Source organism: Trachurus japonicus, chromosome 17 (assembly GCF_045865225.1).
Source record: "Trachurus japonicus isolate A0001 chromosome 17, Traja_1.0".
Taxonomy (NCBI): domain Eukaryota; kingdom Metazoa; phylum Chordata; class Actinopteri; order Carangiformes; family Carangidae; genus Trachurus; species Trachurus japonicus.
Genome location: NC_140923.1, coordinates 7,505,968 through 7,530,617, shown reverse-complemented (window position 1 = coordinate 7,530,617; position 24,650 = coordinate 7,505,968). Strand labels below are relative to the sequence as shown.

The 24,650-nt window shown below is 43.2% G+C and overlaps 1 protein-coding gene across 2 annotated transcripts; it reads left to right on the top strand.

Annotated features, from left to right (window-relative positions):
* The first annotated feature begins 14,391 nt into the window (after positions 1-14,391).
* LOC146970003 (Krueppel-like factor 6) lies at positions 14,392-22,796 on the top strand. 2 transcript variants are annotated; one of them, XM_085803864.1, is made up of 5 exons: positions 14,392-14,566; positions 14,614-14,750; positions 17,755-18,337; positions 19,496-19,619; positions 20,995-21,934. In XM_085803864.1, the coding sequence occupies exons 2-5, from the start codon at positions 14,649-14,651 to the stop codon at positions 21,044-21,046; spliced, it is 861 nt and encodes a 286-aa protein (XP_085659990.1). In that variant the 5' UTR covers positions 14,392-14,566; positions 14,614-14,648; the 3' UTR covers positions 21,047-21,934. The 2 variants fall into 2 exon arrangements, with proteins under 2 accessions (XP_085659990.1, XP_085659989.1); XM_085803863.1 differs by having other exon boundaries at positions 14,392-14,750; positions 20,995-22,796.
* Positions 22,797-24,650: the final 1,854 nt, after the last annotated feature.

The following is a 24,650-nucleotide window of genomic DNA, read 5'->3' as shown; positions in this document are numbered from 1 at the left end:
AATCTGCTCTAATTTTACTGGATTGCTCAGAAAACAGTCAGCCAATCAGATGAGAGGCTCAGAGCCTCTTCTCTTCTGATTGGCTGACACCGACCTGTTGTTACTAGCAGAGCTCCAGGAAGAAGCTGAGAGAGGAGATGGGAAACTACACAGAGATGGTTTTTGCTTCTTAATATGACAGGTATATCTTCTTAATGACATAACCCAGTGGTTCTCAAACTTTTTTACATCAAGGACCCCCAAATTGACACAAGTTAGACCACGGACCCCCATTGGACAAAATTTTGAAGCAAACACCAGAAATACACAAATATTTGTTCTGAGAATGAAGAACATTACTTTTTTTTAGTCAGTGTACATTCAAATTGGGGCCAATGACATGAATTTCTGGAAATATTGTAGAGAATTTTCTGGAAAAAAGTGGCAATATTTCTAAAAAAAAAAAAAAAAACAGAAAAAAACAAGTTAAACATTTTCTAGTAAAAAGTGGAAAAATTTCTCAAAAAAAAAAAGTTTATAAAAAATTCTAGAAAAAACGGTAAAAATGTCTCAAATTAAAAAAAAAAAAAAAGTTTAAAAGTTCGAGAACATTTTTTAAAATTTCAATAAAAAGTTGGGGACCCCATTGAACCCTCTCAAAGACCCCTGGCGGTCCCCGGACCCCACTTTAAGAACCCCTGACATAACCCACTGGAAAGAATAAAATTTGAACCTTCAAAAAACAACAACATGCAAACAGTCAAACAATCAAAATTATAAATACTTGTAATGTTTCAGATAATGACAAATAAAGATTCTGTCCAGTCAAACTCAACCAACTACTGCTCTTGACCGTCACACTGGATCCTCTCAGGGATTAAACTTGTGACCCTCTCGGCTGTTTCCTCTCACCCTCCGGTCGCCCTCAGCTCTGTCACACCTTCGGCAGGAGACGACAGTATTCACCACGGGGATGTTTTTCTCCCCGCCGACCAAACCAGAGAAATTAAACAGATTGACACACTTCACAGTTTTTATTAGTCAAGGTAGAGCAAAGGGCTCGTGTTTCCACAAAGCAGCCGGTCATGAGATGAAGATGACTCAGTCAGCTGTGACCGGCCCTTCCTACACATGAGTCACCACCCGGCCGCCATCGATTATTTTCGGTAAACGGCTCTTTGATTACAATACGCAGAGTGGGGGTAAGTGCAGGCTGTGCATATAGGTGAACGGGTGCGTGCCAGAGGTTAACATACACTTCTACAGTAAATGCATGCGTAATTACACATACACCTGTACTGGAGCGCCGCTTGGCTAACGGCTGCGTCATAAATCTTTCCCAAGGCACCATGGGAGTTAAACACTGGAGGACTGAGTGCACAAAATCAATGCTACACATAAAGTACAGTATAATCAGGTGCGTATCCTCTGCAGGTGATGGGAGCTTCGTGAATTTTGTAAAGTCTTGAGGTGTCATCAAGATTCAGAGAAGCTACATTTTCAGTGATAAACCAGTTCAGTTCTTTGTGACCATCATAAATCCTCCTTTGCCCTGAATGTCACTTATCATTCATTATGGTATTTTACTGTCTTCTTTCTTTCCCTTTAATTTTAATGTATTCCTATGCCTCTGTAAAGCTCTTTGAATTGCCTCGTGTATGAATTGTGCTATACAAATACATTTGCCTTACCTTGCTTGGTGCTCTATCTGCCTGCACAACCTGCATCTTTCACTAAAGAAGGCAAATACACATACACTAACCCTAACTAGGGATGTCACGATTATAGATTTTCTTGGTACGATTATTGTCAGTGAAATAAAAAACACTATGAATGTGTAAAATCAAATATAGTCAAGGCAAAGCAATGTCAAAGTCATGTCAAATAGTCAAAATATAATTACATTACTCATTGTTTACACAAAATATTTCAAGTATCTATCAATATATGACCAATTCTTAATCCCTAGGGGAAATGTTTGAAATATTCAGGTCATAAATTGTCATCTATACCAAGTGTTTACATTTATTTTAATCGTTTTTTGTTTTTTTTTTGCATTTTTTTTTTTAAATTAAAAATGACAGGCTAACATTTAAATTCCTACCATTTCAATGTTATGTTAGGTAAAAGGAACAGTATCTGTGCCTTTACCTTTATTTTGACGCAACATCTGCCAATATGGTTCCAACATCAAATTTTTGTGACAGTGACGGTATTTAGGAATCTTTTCCATTAAATAACTGTGGCGTTTAATACCACGATTAATTGTGAAAACACTACAGTAATCATGACATCCCTAACCCCAACTTTAAACCTCTGTGTGTAGATATAAGATTTGCAGCTTGTGTCATGGTTTGTAAATCTATTGTCCCCTGTTTGGTTCCTGTTTTATTATTATAAGTTCAGTGTCCCGTCTTCCTGTGATGACCTCATGTGTCTCACCTGTGTCTGACTTGCAACACCTGTGTCTCGTCTTCCTTATGTGTTTAACCTCAGAAACCGGAACGATGAACAAAAAATATTTTTTTATTAAACCTACGGGAAAAACAAAAGAACACACACACAGGGCAGGAAACACAAGATGAACCGACAAAGGACAATGGGGGAAACACTGAGGGGAGGGAGGAATGAGACACAGGTGGTGCAGTCAGTCAGACAGACACAGGTGAGACACATGAGGTCATCACAGGAGGACGCACACAGGAAGACAGGGCAGTGAACTTCAAAATAAAACATGAACTTAACAGGGGACAAGAGACGGACCGTGATGACAGCAGCTTGTGTCCAACTTCATCGCTGCCATCTGGAAAGAAAAAAAAGATTGAGATTGAAAAAAAAAAATTGAGATCATCCCATCATGGCCCCACCAGCCTGAACTCAAAATAGAGAACGACCTGTTGAATTTAAGTGAGATTTAGTCAGCGATGCTTCGATTTGTGGTTTTGGGTGCATTTCAGATGGTAAGTGCAAAAGTTACAACAGCAAAAAAAAAAAAGAAAAAAGAAAAGAAAACCGCAGTGCTTCATTCATTCACTCATTCAAACAGATTAGGGTGCTGTCAGTGCTGTGGCCTCCTTCTCCTGCACCACTGCCATGTAATGTATTCTGGCAACTCACTACGTTGGCCACTAAGATAAACACAGAGCTCTCAGATCATTGTCTTCTGCTGTGTCTCAGCAATTCACCCTCCTCCTCCTCCCACCACCACCACCACCACCGCCGCCGCTGCTGCTGATGCCATCCAGATTGAATTAACATTGAAGGTCAGTCCATTACACCAACTGCACCATTAAATGTATGGGATTCATGGTGCTACGCTGAATTATTCACCATCATAAGTAAATTATGAAATTAATCTGGATCATCCCGCTGCTCAGCTGATGTTATCTCCCATGTTCATTGACTGTCATTATGCTAATCACATCATGAAACATGTAATAATATCGGTTCAGAGTCGGATTAAGCGCCACACACAGACACAACACAGTCAAGTCCGTTCGCAGCGACCTTTTTTTTTGCCGCTGCCCATGCACCTCCTTTGTTAAAGGTATAATATGTAGGAATTCCCCCCATCTTGCACATCGGAACATATTCTTAATGTTGCATTCACATGAAATCGGGCAGACGTCAGACAGACAACAGACGCTGCATGTAACAGGATAAACAAGCGTCTATGTAAACAAGTGGTCCGCCAGCACGAGACAAAACAATACAGCCGTGACAATATGTTGTCATGGTGATGTCGTATTGTTTACCTGACCCGCGTTTTACCGTCTTTCTCTCGTGGAGTAAAATGACATCCGGTTGGTTTGCCGACGGCCGTCTGCCTGACTGCACCTGAATGCAACACCAGTGCCTCCGTCCTTCCTCACACTACACAGTGGTGACAGTTTTAACAGGCGCTACCTGGAAAACTTTCTCCCCGAGCCGACAGCTCCGCTGAGTTTCCGTGGTTACCTACGGTCACGCTGCCACTGAACGTAAAAAATGGCGATGCAACATGGCCGCCTCGGTTCGGTGCGTCGCCCACTTATGTATTTGTAACGACTTGTGACAACTCATTCTAAGGTGCGAGAAAGCTTTCATTTTTATGCGGGTGAGATTCCACTTCAGTGAAATACGTATTTATGAAAGCAATATTTTTAATATTATTATTATTATTATATTTTTGCTAATAAAAAGCCAAATAAGTTACATACTGGGGCTTTAAAAGTTTGCTGCCGACTGCCCCCAGGAGCCATAAGAGGTTGCCAGATGACATCACACATTAATTAGCACATCAATGCATTTGCCACACCGCTTGTGTTTTTTCCCAAGCTTGTAACAGGCGGCACATAAAGAGGCGAATCAGACAAAAAAGTCATTCAGGCACTCCACACACACGAGAGTCTCTCCTGATGGCGAGGGAGGGAGGGGAGGTTGTCACTTGCTGCTTTTAAGAAATGATGTCACCAGCAACAAATTTTATCCAAGAAATGCAGGTTACGTCACTTAAAAGCTTTTTCATACGTGTCCGGGCCCATACAGTACGTGCCGGCGCTCAACCTCCCTGTGCATTTATCTGCCTCCCACTTCCTGTCTGCTGCTCTCTGGGGGGGCAGAGGAGGGGGAGGGGGGGTCACTCACTCCCAGCAGAGCGGCGTTCCAGCAAACGGTTAACGTGCTGTTAGTCCAGGTCATCTGAACCTGGCCCTCCATCTTCAGAGATAAACGGGATGACGTGTTTTGTGTCGAAGTGGAGTCGTGACTCATCTAATGTAACGGTTGATAGATGTGGGAAACATGCCGGGGTCGACCTCTCTATTGTACTCAGGCCTGTCCAGTGGGATTCTGGGAAACCCTATGGTCTCTCTCTCTTTCTGTCTCTCTTTGTCTGCATTGTGTTAGACTGGGATATGTGGGTTGGCATTGTCTCACTGTGATCTAATTAGATGATTCAGTTGATCAGGAATTTTATAATTAAATTGTTTGAAATGCACTTGGTATGTGTCGTACAGTAGTGTCGTGGGCGAAGGCCTCCATCCAGGATCTATGATCGATCGGTTTGGAGTCTCAGATGAAAATAAAACCTGATTATTTTTCCATAAAATGTTTTGTTTTCTCCAGATTTGTTTATATTTGCATACATTTGCATGTGTAATGGAGGTCTGCGGGTATAGTCACAGTCACGAGGTACCAGTAAGGAGAAGTGACAGTGTGGGGCGGTTACCGGTATGGAAGTTAAACTCACTCACGCATAAAAGACGTTGTGCTAATCCACTTGCCAAGTGGTCATTGACCTCTTGGCGAAACGGTTAGCATAGAAACCCATTGGTTAGAAACCCACTCAGGGCAGGCCAGAACAACATCGGTCATGTACAGATAAATATATTGATCCCTCAGTCGACTTTCACAGTAAACCTATTTGTTCGCTCATAGATCCAGATCCATCTTGTAAACGTGACCCTGATGAAGACCACAAGCTGAACCTCGTCACCCATAAGTCTTAGTAAAGTCTTTTTAATTGCTGGAGTTTTGACCTTTTAGGACCGTTTTCCCTCCTCTGTGCACTCTGGGAGATGAAGTTTTATTTATACCTGCTGTACTTTCCCTATTAGGTGAGCAACCTACTTGTTCTTAGTAAAAGTCACTGATAAGGACTTGACTTCTGTGCAGTGGTTCATCTGTGTTTCCGCAACAACCACAGCAAACGGAAAGTTTACAGTGGCACAGACCTCACTTCTTCTTCTTTTTCTTCAGCTCTGCTTTGTCTTGTCATCACCATCAACAGTCGCCCACATTGGAAACATGTTGGAGAAAACAGAAGCGGTCCAACAAGCCCATTGCAGCTCTGATGTGACGTCACTACATTGACAATGAATACCTGAACACACAGGTAACTTATTTTGGCAGCACTGAGTCATTTTGTAAAGCACTTTCTGCTTCTTTGAGTTAACACATATAAACACAAATAAGAACAAATAACTTTTTATGTTTATTAATCTGAGTTTGTGAAAAATAAGATGTCAGAACAAGAAGACTGGGCAACTTTTACAGTGTTTGGTTTAGAGACACTCAGTATCATTACACACAGCTTTGGTTACTTTTAATTGGACGGCTGTCTTTGTGCTGGTCTATCAGCACAGGAGGGAAATTGATTTATTGACCAAAGTCTGTCCGACTCTGCTTCAACAGTTGTTGATACTCTGCCAATATCAAACAATCGACGCACAAGTTGGCTAACAGCTAACTAACGGCTAGCATGTCGAGCAATAAAAACTTGATTGAGGAAAACATGGAGGAGTAATTCAACTCCCAACTTCTGAATGAGTGAACCCAGAAGAGCCGTTGAGGTCGACTTCCAATTCCCTGAAAACTGGGGAACCAATCACAAATGGGTTTTTTTATAACATCATTGAGTGAACGACCAACGAGTGACGTATAGCAGCTTTTCTTCCCATGCAACATGGCGGCCATCAAAGATTCAAATCGAATTCCTTCAACTGAAGTCCTTAGATGCCATCGCTCCTGCAAAACGTTTCCTGTCTCTCTGCATATGTCATCTGGATCATTGTTCTGATTGGTTTAAGGTCTATCCAATTGCGTACAGAGGTATTTTGAGCTACGTTAGTCACACCTCTTGAGAATACCAATTTTAATCGGACTAATATTTTTATTTAATTCTGATACAACGTGATGTTATTGTTCTGTCCAATTTATAGAACTGTAGAAAGTAAAGCCGTCATTTATTCGTTCTGAAGAGTTTATCTCTCTGATGGTTGTATTAGAACCAAGGCTTTTTATTTTCAGTAGCATTTCTCACTTTCTCATCCAGCGAGAGTGAAGTGAACTGCTTACTCATGTTCACATTCCCTCAGCACCTCGTGCTGCGAGGTCTATGGAGAAGTGAAAAAACCTCTGTGCAAAAGCGGTTTAAGACGAGGAAGAGGAGAAAACGTCTCCTTCGGCCTCCTCCAGGAATTAAAGCGGTGTTCCTGTCTTATGTTTACTCCTCTACACACACACACACACACACACACACACACACGCTCTGCTGCAGCTGTCCGACAGAAATCCATCCCCTTTAATGACCAAGGTCTTATGATTCTGATTCATCTAAAGCGCATCACAACTCAAGATCAATCAGACATGTGATGTAAGGAACCAATTACATTAACTCTGCATGTTTTTGCTGCACAGTCACTCCACTGACTGTTGCTCATTGTGCCTTTTTTTTTTTTTTTTGACAAACTCTACTTTTCTTCGCTCTGAATATCTTTTGCATGATGATGAGGTTCTGCTGACTGCCACTGAATACGTTTGCAAAATCAACCCTGGTATAGGTCCAAATGGTTGGTAACTTGTGAGGTGATCAATCAAAAACATAGACACACTCACTTGTTGTTTGTTATTTTGCTATCTGACCTTTCTGTCCCAATGGCAATGAGGATATTTTTGTTCTTTTTTTTTGTGGCCTACTTGCTGCTGTGTATTTCTAATCAGGCACTGGGCCCTGTTTGCAAATTAAGAGCGTCCCATTATCTGCTGCGCATAGAATTTCTGGACAGCTAATTAGAAGTGAGTGACCAGTTTTTGGCGTTCTTTCCAAACGCAGGCTTTTAAACTGTGTTGGATGAGGAAGCAGCCGCGGTTTGTTTTCCCCCTGCTTGATCCCTGACATTTTCTGTGGTCACACGTTTACAAAACATAACTGACTCTGTGGCCTGTGCGTACGTCCGGCGCCGGCTCTTTTTCTGGGGTATAAATATTACAGCATCTGTTTGGCCTTAAAGGTCCAGTGTGTAATAATTGGCAAGGTTTATTGGTAAAATCTGAATATACTGCCCATGAATATGTATAGTAAGTGTATACTGGCTATAAAATAAAATTTGTTTGGTTTTCGTAGCCTTATAATTCTTCTTTTATATAAACATATAGCATTAAAACTAAGAGCTGTGAGAATTTTCAGAGTCCTCCATGCCTTCTCTGAGTTACGGGGGGGTCTGTGCAGCAGTATTTGTCCATATAATGGTTGTCAATGGGTACCAACTTTCTTCGTCCAAAAAGACACACCAAAAAACATATACCTCCATACTGCTTGTGTGTAATGTCCATCTTGTATTGAAGCCCCGACATGAGAAATTGTTATGAAAAAAATAATATAAGTCTATATTTTAAGCTTGTTTGTAGCGGAAGCTCCCAGTGTCTTGGTTCACTGCTCTTCCTGTGTGACTGGCGGAACAATTTCTCATGTCGGGGCTTCAATACAAGAGGGACATTACAGACGAGCACTATGGAGGTATTTGGATGTTTTTTGGTGTGTCTTTTTGGACGAAGAAAGTTGGTATCCATTGACAACCATTATATGGACAAATACTGCTGCGCCGACCCCCCCCCCCCCCCCCCCCCGTAACTCAGAGAGGGCACGGAGGACTCCGTGAATTCTCACAGCTCTTAGTCGACATGAAGGTGAGTAAGTAATGAGTGAAATTTGAATTTTGGGTGAACTATCCCTTTAAGGGTCTTGCTTTAGAGAAGTGTCGCCATGTTTGTACAGCAGCAAGAGTTTTGCATTCATAAATAAACCAACCAATCTAGAATCTGAAAACTAGATATCACAGTTTTCCCCCTATTTTACACGTGGGACCTTTAATGAGTAAAAGTATAACTACATTAAATCATGTTTATATCTATGCAATTGATGCTCTGTTGCTTTCATTATGTCATAAATAAGTTCCTTCTTCATTTTTCTGCACCGGACACATAGCAAATTAACCAAACACATCCTCGGTGCAGCGTGCAGCACATGTGACATATGCAAATACACCACATAAACAAAAGGCCTGAGCTGCTGCTTCTCTGCATGTTGTTTACGCTCATTATTTTGTTGCTATGGATTCATTCTGTCATACACACACACACACACACAGACGTGCAGCGACCAGCATCCCACATGCACCGCGCCGCATCATGGGCGACAGTCACCGCCTCATAGCAACTGCACTGTATATACAGTGGTTGCTATGACTCATGCTATCTGTGCATCAGAGTCGGAGCAGCTTCTGAGAACGTGCAGGAATTTCATTTGATGAGGTCACGTTGAACACAAGTGTCACTTTAAAGAGACATTAGTTTACTGAGGGCGCTGCATCGGTGCAGAAACACAAACTAACGCGGGTTCCAGGGAGAGAACCAGCATGAAAAAAACACATGATAACAAAATAGACCTCAGGGGGGTAAAATGTTAACGCCCTGGATCTGATTATGTTTACACCACTGGTTCTCAAAGTGAAACCATTGGTTCTTTAAGGAGGATCCTGAGCAAAAAAGGAGAATCGTCTATTTTCACTGTGACTCCATCGATAAGTGACAGAATGACTGAATGTTTCAGGGCTGCAGAAAGAAGAATTGAAGGCAAAAATCGGATCAGATTTTGGCATCTTTAGTCTAATTTGCATTAGTTAATGTGACCTTGATGTTAAAAAATAAAGAAAACCTTCAGAGGCACTGGTTTAAGGTGTTGTATAAAAAGAGAAATGAGAATAAAGATGAGAATTAAGTGTATTGAAGTTGCTGCATACACCAATTGTGCTTGAGTTGTGCTGTTGAGCTTTATTTGAGGGGGATCCTAATAAAGTTTAGCTCCCTGCTAAAGTTTACAGCTTCACCTCAGAGTTGGCCTTGTGTCATTCTGGGGTGCTGGAGGGAAAATGTGCCCATGTTTATGACCTGAGATAATTTATTTTCTCTTCTATCTGACTCATGGAATCTGTTTGAGTTTGTTGTTTGTCTCTAGATATAATTTAGAGCCAAATCAGTTACCAGTAAATCAAGTTTCAGAACAATTAGTCAGTTGCAATTACAACTTGTATATTGATATTAACGAGTCGTAAATTCTCTCTGGATGTTTTCTCATCTCTCAGCCGCTTATACACTCATGCAAAGGGCCGATTCCTCATTACCTGCTGTAAAGAGAAGTAATTAGTATACGTACGGTATGTGCTTTGATGTGAATACAGTATTGTCTCTCTCCGGGCTGATTTATAATGTCACCGATGAATCACCGACTGCTGCAGGGAAGCATCATGACTCGTCCCTTCCACAATACCTGTGATCTCGCATCACGACAGAGATCCCGTCGTCCTCTGTCCCTACAAAAAAAAAAAAAAACTTCAACCCACTCATCAGGACCAAATACTGATACTGCTGAGTTCTGCAAATGTGCCCACAGCTGAGATCTCAACAAAAGAGACTCTCCGTTGTGGAGGCGCTCGACCAGGGCCGGCAGGGTCAAACAATGGTTCTCTGTTCCAAATATGTTGTTTGTCACATCGCCTGCCTTTAACTCGTCAATGCCCCTGTTGTTCCGCTTGACTTCAACTTTATCCCACATCTTATGCAACTGGATATGTAGTTTTTTTTTTTTGCTCACATGCTCTGTATGTTTGACGTCCAGTTGAGTTGAGCTGAATAAATGGCCCGACATCACTCACACAGTGCTCTGACAGTGAAGGAGTCACACATTCACACTAATTAACATGTTGCTGAAGGGAAGTAGGAACTTTTACTCCTCACTTAACAAAATAAAAGCCTGTTGTCAGACTTTAATGAACCCTGAAAATTATTTTTAATGCGAACAACATGATAAAGTATTTAAATCAGAGTGTGTATCAATATATCAACATATTACCTCTGATTAAAGGGATATTCCGGCGTAAATTTAACCCATGGTCCAATGCACGTGACACCGAATGCTAGCTAGCTTAGCAACTTTAGCAAAGACTGCATAACAAACAGCACAGTCTATTTCCCCACGCACAAACCGTGATCAAAAAGCCACTCATAGCCACAAATAATGCTCAGATCAGCACCAAACGTCATCAACAGTACAAACAGGGTCCCAGCACATAATACATCAAACATCTGTTAGCTTTGCCTGGTTTCTATTGAAAAGAGACGAAAACACAACTCACCCACTCTCCTCCAGTTATATGTTGTGCAGCAACTTTTCGCATCCAGCAAGCCCCGTTTCCACTATTCCAGCTGTCTGTTCATTACTGCCATGGTTACAGTCCGCTGGCGTGGAGGCAATTGCGTTACCGAGTGAAGTAGAGTCCCGCAGCTCAAGGATGAAAATGTGTGATTATTACTCCATACAATGCAGTCAAAGTTCCTATGTAACTTGCCTATCAGTTTATAAAAGTTATTATCGAGTGTTCATTCATTCATTCATTTCTTTATTTCAGACCCAAGGGGATCCATATCGCCATAAAAGCACAATAAAATAATAAAAGAAAGACAGAATAAAAGTAAAATAGAAAAAAGGGAAATGAACGGAATTGGACATTTCTAACTTTATATATTTGCGGGAGAAAATCACGTAAATAACCGCGAGGTTAGACGCGACGTCACGCGCACCACACGAGATCTGGACGACGTTTGTTACCGGGAAGAGACTTGAAGCAGACATCACAGAAGGGACAGCCATTATACATCCATGGGGACAGCACAATTGAGTTTATAACGACGACTGGTTTCATTTCGATGGACGCCACTATCAGTTTGAGACCGAGTTCACCGAAGACGAGCTGAAGGAAACGGAGGAGAAAAGTGAAAGAGGGAGAGCTGCCGGTGGAGTATGTGCTGGGCCTTATTGGGGGTCAGAGTGGTCAATCATGTGTGGTCACTTCCTGCCAGTGGCCGCTGAGACTGCTGCCAGTCGGACTCGGACGTGTTTTGTCGGTGTCTGGATGCTATGTTGGACGTGGAAAGTTGCTGCATAACGAGTGGGTGAGTTGTTTTCGTCTCTTTTCAATAGAAACCAGCCAGGCGGCAAAGCTAACAGATGTTCGATGCCTGGTATTATGTGCTGGGACCCTGTTTGTACTGTTGATGACGTTTGGTGCTGTTCTGAGCATTATTTGTGGCTATAAGTTTGGTCGAGGTTTGTGTGTGGATAAATAGACTGCACTGTTTGTTATGGTGCGGTCATTGCTAAAGTTGCTACAACTAACTTGGTGTTACGGTGCATTGGACCATGGGTTAAAGACTTTAAAGCCATGGAATAATGGACTCTGAGATTTATTTTTAATGAGAACAACCAGTGGTGGACAGTAACGGAGTACATTTACTTGAGTACTGTACTTAAGTACATATCCATAGGATTTGTACTTTACTTGAGTATTAGATTTATTTGGTACTTATTACTCTTACTTGAATACATTTCCAAGACAAATATTTTTACTTTTACTCAAGTTAATTTCTAGGAAGGCTGAAAAGTACTTGTTACTTTCAGGTCTGCTTTTTTTTTTCTTTTTCTTTTCTAAAATACTATTGGACACAAGCTGTGTTTGTCAAAGAAGGAAACCCTAACCCCTAAAAGCAGCACATCAGTGCAGCTGGTTCCAAAGAGTTCATTCTCAGAAACAAGAGTTAAAGCAGAAGTGAGTGATATATTTGTGTTAATATAAGTCTTAAATAGTTATATCTTCCGACAGCAATCACTTACATAGAGTGTTTGGTCTGAAACACGGGTCTGTCAGTCACTCTGCTCTGCTCTGAGCCGAGGAGAAAACATTTATCGTATCCTACAGTTTTTATCCAATGAGGAGAGAGAACGGCATGCAGGGCTGTGTGTGCAGCCAAGGAACGCCGTGAATGTGGTGACGTAGGGACGAGGACTGTTATGGTGCGTTCAAGGAAACTCGTATTTTTCCGACCGTGAAGTGGTACCAGTTCGATCTGGTACGAGTTCACCGGTCGGAAGTTACGAGTGGCCGTTATAGTGACTTTCACCGGTAAAACAGGTCGGAAAAACACGAGTGGGTTGCCTGGAACGCTACAGAGTCGTAAGTTGTGACTTGAAGCTGTAATTTCCGATTTCAAAAGCCTGCCTGGAACGCAGCATTAGCGAAAACGACCGGATCACTCACTTCTGCTTTAAAAGGTCCTTAAATTCATTTAGAAAAAAATTATAGTAATTAATTGATGTGAAAAATAAGAAATTTACTCTTACGCTTACTTCGACTTAAAGTAAATTTAAAAGCATGTACTTTTGGATACTTAAGTACCTTTAAAAGCAAGTACTTTTTTACTCTTACTCGAGTAACATGTCGACTGAGCTACTTTTACTTGTAATGGAGTACTCTGTCCATCTCTGAGAACAACATGATAAAGTATAAATCAGAGTGTGTATCAATATATCAAAATATTAACTCTGATTAATATGCATGCATTTCTGATCTGATCACACTTACATATTTAAAAAAAAGAAAAAAAAAAGAGGGAAACACATTTCTGGAGGCATGCCAGTGTATTTATAACATGTCACTCTAGAGCTGCTGAGATGTATTGGGTGATTAGAAACTCTCGCAGTGCGTGCACCATCAGGCCCCGCGCGCTTCTTCTGCTTCTTCTGCTTCTTCTCCTTTCCTGCCTGCAGAGGAAACAACCCGGGCCATGTGGTTTCATGTTCGTAATCGAGCATCGTAAAAGCACTCTGCTGCTGCGAGGGAAGAGAGCTCTCTTTCGTAGAAAAGAGCAGAGCCACAGGTGATTGAGATTATAACACACGCACACACACACACACACACACACACGCACACATGCACTCACTCACATAAACGCATATCATCTCCAGCAGAAGCAAACCTGTCCCCCGTGATACGCCTCAAGCTGCTGCCTCTACAATAACCTGCAGAGCATTTTGTGAATAATCATCTTTATGGCGACTCTATTATAACTTAATGGCTTATTAAAACTGTCTATACGGTCACAGGGAGAGCCATAATGACGCTCAGGCAGCTCGGGACGGTCGTGAAGACGAACAAGTCTATCAGTTTTATTTCATGGAGCACAGAAATGATCAGATCTTTGACAGTCCCCCTGAGCTGCTCTCTTTCTCTCTCTCTTTCTATCGGCTCCGTGATTTGCGCTTTAACAGCGTGCGGACTCGGAGTGACACTGATCCGGAGTCAGCTGCTGCTCCGTCACTTGCCTTCTTTACATCGGAGCCTTGTATACACTAGTGTGAGATGTTTGTGTGTGTTGGATGAAATGAAAACAGTCAAGTGTGTCTATTTTAGAGGCTGACTCCGCTGCCTCTACAAGCAGCGCGTCTCCTGCCGCCAGTAGCTCAGACTCACACATTTGAATCAGTAGAAAAGTCGACTTCCTCGTTTTGCTACGAGAGCGGTCCGGGTTATATAGCGCTCTAAAAATAGCAGCGTTTTACTCCAATGGGAGCCGGAGACGCTCCGCGGTGCGCGCCAACCACAGCGGACAGGATGAGTCGGCTGCGGCTCCTGATTGGCCGGAGGTGGTCTGGTAGGCGGGTCCGAGGCTCCCGCCAGCCGATTGGCCATCGTAGCGAAACGTAATGTAATCACATGGGGGTGGGTTTGTCTGTAATTTTGAATCGGGGGGGAAGTTTACAGTGCGCTGTCGGACTTTTGGAGAGTTCAGTGTTGTGCGCTCTCTGTGCGTCACACGCTCGAAAAGCTCCAGTGGTGGAAGCGCAACGACTCCACACCGACTATTATACATGCACACAACAGCAGCAGCAGCAGCAGCAGCAGCGGCTCTTCTGCGAACACAACCACCAGGCTCTCCCCCCTCCTCCTCATCCTCCTCCTCATCCCACCACAGCTTCAATTCGCTTCTACTTGTGGCTGCTGCATCCTAGGAGTGAAATGGATGTCATCCCCATGTGCAGCATCTTCCAGGAGCTCCAGATCGTGCACGACACCGGATACTTTTCAGCGTTACCGTCTCTGGAGGAGTACTGGCAGCAGGTAACTGAACGGCACAGACAGACAGACAGACAGACAGACAGACACAGTCACGTCTTTGACAGATCGCTCGCAGCAGCAGCACCGGGGCTCGATCATGTGCGTCTCCGGTGAAGTGCAGGGAAAAAGTGCGTAATATCGGGAATAAGAAGAAGAAAAAGAAGAAGAAGCGGCAGAGGAGCAGGAGGCGGAGGAGGAGAAACTTGCCTTCCCTCTGTCTGACAGCTGCCCCTGTGGACGTGCAAATGTCAAAGTTGTTTATGAAAGCTGGCGGCCAGTTTGGTGCGAGTGTAAATACCAGAGTCTCTGGTTTAAAACAGAAAAAGAAAAAAAAAAGTCGCGTCGGTTCAGTCCTCGTTTTTTTTTTTTTTGACAGGGGAAGTGATGCAAGTTCCCTGACTGACACATCTCTGTAATATTCCTTTAATATTTCCAAATGCTCGTGGTGTCGTGTCGTGGAGACTTTATCGCAGCTGATTGGTTCGATTATCACTGTTTGATCAAGTTGGAGCGACTTAGTACTTTCACTGTGTTTAACGTTATTATCACATATTGGAGATGATTTTTATCGTATTAGTTTATTATTTCGGTGGTTTTTCATTAGAGTGACAGTGTTGTTAATGCTGCTGATGATGATCATGATGATGATGATATTTGGGGCTCGTGCTCGCTGCTTGTGGAGACACATCGGCTCGTGATGATTTAAAAACACGCTGCGCTGCAGATTTGAGCGGCTGAATGGTGAACCACCACCGTGCGTCTCTGCGCGTATCTCCTCCTCCTCCTCTCTCTCTCTCTCTCTCCGTCTCTCTCTCTACCTCTCTTACTCGCTCTTACACACACACACACACACACACACTAAGAGAGAGTGACAGACCGATCGAGAGAGGCTGGTTTCTGGATGACAGAGCAGAGGAGTTTAATACTGAAAACCAAGAGAAGTGTCTCAACTCGACTCTTGTTCTGCTTTGGGAAAATGACATGAATTAATCTCGATCTGCTCCTTCTTCTCCTCCTTCTTCTCTCTCTGTCTCTCTCTGTCTATCAGATCTCTTCGGGCTCGGGGCCAAGTCGCCCTCCCAGGCATTTAAAGCTCGCGTGGGATTTATTCAGCTCTGCTGACGAGAAACATTTGCCTTGAATACTCTCTCTCTCCCTCCCTCTTTCTCCCCCTCTCTCTCTCTCTCTCTCTCTCCCAAGTTACTACGACACAACACAGCTCCCATAATCTTCCACTTTTAGACTTCATGTGTCCCTGTGAAGTTGTGTTGCTCTTCTCACTCCTCATAATTTCATGGTATCACTAAATTCCACCTGCTCCTGAGGTATCTGTGACCTGACTACTGCTGGAGATTATTACAGCCCATCATGTTGTTGCTGTGAGGTTTGAATGAGGCTCTCTTGCTTCTTCTGTGAATGTGCTGGTTTCTGTAGAAATCACCGCTGTTACCTCTGAGTGTGCACTTATTTTGAAAGTCTCCAGTGATGAAGCTGTTGTGGTTACATCCTCTATGCTGCTGCATGCGCCTCTGAGCTGTGAGCACTCATTCATTCATTGGTTTGTTCATTCATTCATTCTTATTATATCAATTTGGATACTTTTTCGAGGGAAGTAGGTGAAGATCTCCAGTGTTCCTCAAGAAAATGATCAGGTTTAAGAAAAGTTATTTAAAAAAACACCTTCCTTATGAGACCGTTCGTTCACCGCTGGATGAACCACGGGTTCATTCAAGTCCACTGTCACAGAAACATGGCTGCAAATTGGAAGCTGCTCCGATCTCCTCATATCAGGCCTGTGCCGGGGCGGCTGCAGCGGGTTGAGGAAGTGCTCTCTCACTTCCTTTTCCAAAAAAAAAAAAAAAAAAAAAGGCCCACAATCCTCAGCAGCTCCTGCAGTATTCATGCCAGGCTTTTTATGGACCCCCGTGAACCAGACCTCCCTCCTCCAGGTCCCCAGTGTGCTATGTTATTTCTAGCGATGCCTCTGAATGCATTATTAAATCCACATTATGTTGAATAATTGATAGATTTAAAAGATCTACAAGCACTTCCCTAACCCAATGGGGGGGTGGGGGGGCTCTGTAGCATATGTAAATTTCATGACCGACCCCAACACACAACCATGCGTGCGTTCCACGGGTATAAGAGCACCTTGTTCCTGCATGCTCTCCAAAGGAAATGTGGTGCTTGTAACCTCCTCTGATATGTCCTCTGAGGGCACCCGTAGAACGTACTCCACTATCCTCTGCATAGGACATTGTGTCTTCTTGCCTCGTTGATGCGAGCAGGAAGGAAACAGGGCCAGTGGTGTTAGAGTCGGAGCATTTCCCCCTCCTGCTGCTGCTGCTGCTGCTAAGAATAACATGGTGTATAGATGAACAGCAGTCAGTTGGTCGGTGTCTCCCCTTGGTTTGTTTTGGTGTTTTTGGGACTTTCCGGTTGAAGAGCACTAACTTAATGTGCAGTATCTGCATTTTTTTTTTTTTTGACCAATCAAAAGTGTGGCATATTCTCTTCGATCTGGTAGAATTTGATATTGGTACTGCTAAAATTTCCAGAGTTATTGGGCCTTTTATTTTGCTGTCCATCCAAAAAAGCACTGTGAAACCGAGGCAAAGTGCAGTATCTGCAAAGAGTACTGTTACTCCCTACATTTACTCTATAATTCCATTGGAGTAAAACCAAGGCAAAGTGCCGTATCTGCACCAAAACCAAGGCAAAAGTGCAGTATCTGCCATAAAACTGTCAAAATTGGTCAGAAAGACAAACTACAAAATACATTTAATTCAGTTCACTTTCATCTAATCAATTATAGACTTGCTAGTTATTCATAATTTGATGCTTAAACCTGACAATGAAAAACACAAAAAGCTGTTTTTCTCAGTTTGGCATTTTTACAGATACTGCACTTTGCCTTTGTAGGGCAAAGCAGCGCTGTGTTACAGGCCTCGGCCTCTGTTCACAACGTCATCTCACTGTTATCTCTCGTTCTTCCCTCCCCATGCAGACATGCCTGGAGCTGGAGCGGTACCTCCAGAGCGAGCCCTACGTCTCGGCCACGGACCTCAAGTTTGAGAACCAGGAGGACCTGTGGAGCAAGCTGATGCTGGCGTGCGGGGACAAGTCGGCCGACACGGACCCGAAGATCCCCCACATCAAGGAGGAGGAAGACAATCAGGACAACCAGCACGCGGACGCCGGCGGCTTCAACTCCGACGCCAGCAGCGAGGCCTCGGACAGCTCCGAGGAGCTCTCGCCCGCCCTCGACTTCCCCTCCGGCTCTTTGACTGACATTCTGGGCGACGGGGGCGAAGACCTGGGCTCGGCCATCATCAGCACGCCGCCGTCCTCGCCCGAGCTGGGCAAGGAGGGCTCGGTGGCCCGCGTGTGGAGTGGGATACAGACTGTGCTGCACTCGCCGGGGAAAATAAGGACTGGGGGCATGGAGCGGAGCCTGGAGAGGTCGGGGCTCACCAGCGGGGAGACGTCGCCCGACGGGAGGCGGCGGGTGCACAGGTGTCAGTTCAACGGGTGCAGGAAGGTGTACACCAAGAGCTCGCACCTCAAAGCACACCAGCGCACGCACACAGGTAAACAGACAGATGACAGAGAGGGAGAGGGTGTGTGTGTGTGTGTGTGTGTGTGTGTGTGTGGGAAGGGGGGGGGCTATCCTGACAACTATGACATCATGTTTTTGAGGCGGAAAGAGTGAAAAGCGAAAGTAAAATGAACCTTGATGGTTCTGAAAAGACTCCCACATACTTCGAATTGTTTGTCGGGAGGAATGCCCTCAACTGTGACCTAATTCACACAGAGGAACGTGATTTCACATGGGGGGGAGGAAGGGAGGAGCGAGAGGCAGGAGGGAGGAGGGATGTGCTTTTGTGGCCGAGCAGGAACCCAGAGGATGTGGACTCTGAAAACACATCAACAGTTCTCAGATTTCACCCTGGGAAAAAAAAAGAGTCCCGAAACTCACCCGTGTGCAAACAGCAACCGCCCCCCCCACCTCCAAGAAAAAAAAAAAAAAAAAAAAGTAAATAAATGAATAAAAAAGAATGAAAGAAATGATGGGAATCTGACATTTGCAGTGTTGTTTTACCCAGGGTTCAAATGTGAGCAGTTTCCCTGGTGACCTTTGCGACCCCGCTGCCAGGCTGTTTACAGCTGCGTCGCCCATTAAAGCAGCGGAGGGAGGCCGCATTCCTCGCATCCTCCGCTGACCGTGTCCGACCACATGGTTAATGGCCTTTAGGACCATTAGGAACATAGTCTCTATTTTCTTTCCCCGCAGCTCTCCTCTCCCCACATTACATAAGCAGTCTGCTGCTGCTCCTTAAAGCTGCATACCACCACGGCTCTCAGGCTCAGGATTGTCCCCCCCCTCCCCTCCCCTCACGAACGCACGGTAGTAGTCAGCCCAATCTGCTTAGCACCTGCTTAGGAAACACATATGTGCAAAGTTGCGTTTGAAAGAAAAAAAAAAAAAAGTCTGACGTTCGGTTCTAGCGCTTTGATTGATTGTTTCTTTTACGGCTCAGTACAGTAGCTGGTTAAAGGTTATTTGACGAAATCCTGTCATGTGCACCGTATTTTATAAGCAGCGAGAGGCGAAAAAAAAAAAAAAAAGTAGCTTAAGTTGTAAAGAACATTTTAAAGATCTCTCTGGATAAACAATGCACTTCTTGTTTCATCCTGTGAAGATTGTGAATCATGTGACTGACTGTTGTTGATGTTGCTGTCTGCAGGTGAGAAGCCCTACAGGTGTTCATGGGAAGGCTGCGAGTGGCGCTTTGCACGGAGCGATGAACTCACCAGACACTTCAGGAAGCACACTGGAGCGAAGCCATTCAAATGCAGTCACTGCGACAGGTGAGTCATCATCAGTCAGTGACCACAGTGACCCCAACACACACACACACACACTGAGTGGATTATTCTAAGCAGGCGATGATGATGATGATGATGATAAATAATAATCCTGCTGTTTGATTCCATGAGTATCTCCTGACCATTAACCTCCAAACACGACGCTGCAGCTTCTCCCTCCACCTTCAGCTCCTTCACCAACAAAGACTTAAATGTGCAAATGAGTTTTTACCCAGATGACACTTCAGGTGCAGGCATGAAAAGAGGGTCAAGGATGAGCTGGAGGTCAAGAGTTAGATGAAGAGAGAGAGCTGAGTGCAGAGGGGAGGAGGAGGAACATCACAGCTGCACCACCTCCCCCCATGCTTCTTTCAGCTAATGACAAAAAAATGACATTAGACACAATAAAACAGGAAGCTGGAGGTCAGCTTAGCATGGTCCTTGTCCCTGAACCCAACACCGGGTTCATGCTAATGAGAGTTATGTTTAGGGCTGTCAATCCTCCCCCCAAACCAGATTCAAATTTCTAATTCCTCTTATGTTAAATATTCAAATTATATTCAAATTTGTTATGGAATATTTGCAACACATTTAAGTTTTACCAACTCAATGTTGCGAAAAATTTTGGTTCTGCCTGTGGAGAGTCAAGACTGGAGAGGTATCCTGCACCAAGGTTTATAGAACTACAACTACTTCAAAAGACTACTTCACTACTTATTACAAGCAGAATACTAATCTCAGTAAATATCCACCACTATAAATCAATATAAAACTTCAAGAAGGGAAATCGAAATATTAGGCTATAAGTAGTGGTGCAATGGATAGCCGGTTATCCGTGATTGGCACATAAGTTATCTGCGGATCGATCAATAAAAAGAAAAAAAGAAGGTGTGCCCGGAAATACGTAGGCGCACCGCACCAGGCGAATAAACGGGCAATTAAAAGAAAATCTGCTGGTAAATTTGAAGCTGCAGCTCTATGTCGCACACAACAACAACTTGTTTTATCCATATTTTACAACCCCAAACATTGCAGCGCGCTACACTCATTTGCGTTGTTGCAGAAGGCACACATTAAAATGCCAGTTTCCAACTTCTAATGTTCTCATTTTAAAAATAATTTGAATTCTGTTTGAATAGCGAAGTTTGTTCTGACAGCCCTAGTTTAGCTTCTGCGCTGTTTGCTGTGTTTGCGGAAGCTAGCTAACACTGCGTATGCTAACTAGCCTGGTTTGTCTTCCGTTTACACTGTAAACAAGAGGAGAAAACAGGAAGTGAAGGTTCAGGGAAGCTAATGTTTACATGAATCTGCAGGAAACACTTCCCCCACGCAGTCCTACATCTCACCTCTTCTTCTTTTTTTTCCTCTTCTCTCTCAGGTGTTTCTCTCGTTCCGACCACCTGGCGCTGCACATGAAGAGGCACATCTAAGATGGCCTCCTCCTTTGTCCCAGAGCTCTGGAGGGGGATGATTCTGGTTGATTGTCCCGACCCATGTGTGTGTTGGGGGATCAGCGAGGCCGCGGTGTGTGTGTCCTGGTGAGCGCTATAAAACAGGAAGCACCGCCATGTTCCAGGCAGTGGAAAAACACGAAGCAAACGCAGGCTATTATTTGCACCATACTTAGTGCCTCCAACACCTCGCTGTGGAGATCGCTCTTTGAAAGGCTTTTTTTAAACAGAGGAGCGGGGGAGGGAGGGCGGGGGAGAGACTCGAGAGTTTCAAAAAAGAAAAAAAACAAACACAACAAAAAAAAAAAAACAGATTTTTTTTTTTTTTTTTTGAAATGGGTGGGAAAAATCTGGACTGGAGAAGAAGATGGGAAGAGACTCTTCTGTATGGTGTTCGATGATGCTTTTTTTTTTCCTGGAGGATTATGGGACTCCTGCGTGGGGGGTTGGGGGTGGGAGTTGGAGTGCCGTTTCCTCCGATGACAGTGTGTTTGCCTGTGCGCATGAGGACTGTTGAGTGCCTGCGACTTGGGTGCCTGTGCTGGCTTTATGGAGCAGATGGAGCTTGCGTTTGTGGAAGCTCGAGTGAATGAGTGACAGAGAGAGACAGAAAGACAGAGGGTGAGAGTTTTGTTTTGTTCAATATCGGGCGACGGCGAGGAAGAGGAGGAGGATATATCTGTTGTCTCTGAGAATGAATGCAAGCAACAACAAAAAAAAAACGGTTCTGTCTGTGTTGTTTGAGTCTCTTGGCTGTGGAGAGGAGAGTTTCAGTAAGAAGTGGGGGAGCTTGCCGATGTTTTGCGAGAGAGCGCCCCCTTTGTGTCCGGAGGTGGGACTGCAAGCAGCTCCCCTTATTGAGAGAGAAGAAAAAGAAAAAAGAAAAAAAACAGAAAAAAAAGTGAGAGGGAGGTCGTTTTGTTTAGTGCAGCTATTAAATGTGCAATGTATTACGTAGCCTGTCTCAGAAACCATACATGCTATAAAGCTCATTTTGTTGTCCATTGTGTAAGCTCTGTATCTTTAAAAGGACAAAAAAACAACGATGACAATAATAATGATAATAATAATAATAATAATAATAATAACGACAACGGTTGTACACAAACAAAGTTATCGCCATTATAACAGAAGTTGCATGGGATCCTGGGGAGGGGGGGGCGGGGGGAGATGTGTTGCTCACCTGTTTGCTTATAGGACAACAAAATTTCCAATTCAAGAGCAGCTACCTTCATATTATGCTACCATAGTATTGTAAAAAAAAACACATAAGGCAGTCATGTTCTCTTTTTTTTAATGTTTTTATTTTATTGATAAGTTGGGGATACCACTATTGCTTGGCAACTGTCTTGACCATGGGATTTGTGTTCCTTTTTCTTCACTTTAGCTCTTCTCTCTTTTGATTTTCTATCTGTAAATGCACTGTTTACCTTACTGATGCCTTATGTAAGTGGCCTTGTCCTGTTAAATAGATCACTCTCTCTTTCACACACACATAACACACCAAACGGGGGTTGCGAATGCAGTAGTTATTATAGTAGTTATTGAATAGCTTTATAAAGGCTCTGGTCCATACAGTCACACCTTTTTGCCCTTTTTTATTTTGTCCTGAGACGGACTCTTCTAAACTTCCAGAATAATAAAAAACAACAGCAACAACAAAAGCCTATATATCAGCTTCATGATGACTGCCATTTTTACATCTCTGTGCATTCATTCTATATCACAACTATATCAGAAGAACTAAATCATAATCTTCAAAAAAAAAAACAATAAAAAAAAGAAATGACCCAGGCCTGAGACAGAATTGTTGGAGCACTTGGAAAAAAAGAAAAGAAAAAGCAACTCAGTTTTGTAATGGTTTTTTACTACTATGTAGTATCAGATTAAGTGTGTAGATAACACAGACTGTAACTTGCCGTCAAAGGTACAGAGTCTTGGAAACATGTTCTCATGAGATGTGGCAAGTTCCGGATGACATTTATAAAGATTTGCTGCAAAGAAAGAAACAAAAAAACATTTGACATTGGAGCCGTTTCTCATCATCGTCAGTCACCATCCTCATCATCAGCTGATGAAGTAAAATGACAGCACTCTCGATCACGAGTCTGCTTCTGTTGTGTTGTTGTGCGTCCTGGCGAAGTCTCGCCCTCAGGCTGAAGTCCTCCGAGTCTTTGCTCAGTAACCTGTTGCTTTAAACAACAAACGACAAAAAACAACCCCGTCGTCTTGACTGAGCGGTACCGAGAACCGGCCGGACCAGTTCAGACGCGGGTTTCTGTCTGTTTGACGACCTGAGGAAAGAAAGAGAAAGAAAGAGATAGAGAGAGACGAGCACCAGCTGTATGTCTGTACTTCACTATATGCATGTTTTAACTTCAGTTACATGACTTCAACACCACGCTCTCTGTGGGTTGATAAAGAATTACGTATTGATCGCTCAAGGTTTTTTCTCTAAATCGCTTCAAGTTCACAATCGTAGGGAGGGGGAGGGGGGAGGGGGGGTTGGGGGGTGTTTCGGAGCCACAGGAAGTGTTGAAAAAGGAAACTTGGGTGCGTGTCTCTCAGTGGTCAACATCACAGGTAGCCTTGTTACAACTCAACAACTGTACAGGTGACGTGGAATCAGTATGCCAATGTTTCTTTTTACACTGAGATAAAAGATTATGTACATTGTAAACTAAGAGAATTTTGTATGGAAGCTTCTATTTTGAAAGGATATGGGACCAAAAAAAAGAAAAAACTGAAAAAGTGCAAAGTGTGTTGTTTCTTAACACGAACCAATAAAGACAAAGAGGCTGAAGAAGAATTACTGTAAAATAGACACACACACACACTCCATCCTCCTTCATTTTGCTTCTGTAACATCTTTTTCATTTCTGATTTGACTGGAGATAAAACAAAACAAAACAAAACAAAACAAAAAGGTCGAGCAAATGTACATTTTTGAAAAAGGCATCAACGGCGCCGACACCTGTGGCCTATCATCTTTCAAAGGAAAAACAACAAAAACAACAAAAATGAAATAAATAAATAAAAAAGAACAAAAAAAAAAAAAAACTTTTCAGACGTGAATTGTTCTGGACACTTGAATTGTTCTAATTTTGCATTCTGGTGCCTGCTAAGTATTATGTTTGTTTTATGTTCTTTTGTTTGTTTTTTATTTGCCATGTGATTTCTTTCTGAACTTTTTTGGAAAAACCTGCAAAGACGCCCTATCTTTAGCTAGAGAATCTTTATTGGATAAACATGGAGATAAAAAAAAAAAAATATGAGGCTCTATTTTTGTTTTGTTTTATGTTATAACAAGATTTTTTCATTTGAAATTGTTTTGTAAAATAGTTTCTGTATGAATGTATTTTTTATTGGAAAATCGATAAAAAGAAATTTATTGGATCTAAACCTGTTTTTTTGGTTTTTCTTTCTCCCCTTTCCCCCTAATGACACAGGTCCAACAGGAAGTGCTTGTTTACGGGATATTCAGTCGATTCCCCCCAAGAGGGGAGTTATATCAGTTGCCCCCTCTCCTCCCTCCCTCCTTAGAGAGGTCAAAGGTCGGGCCAGCTGCCCCATGCTGGCAGGG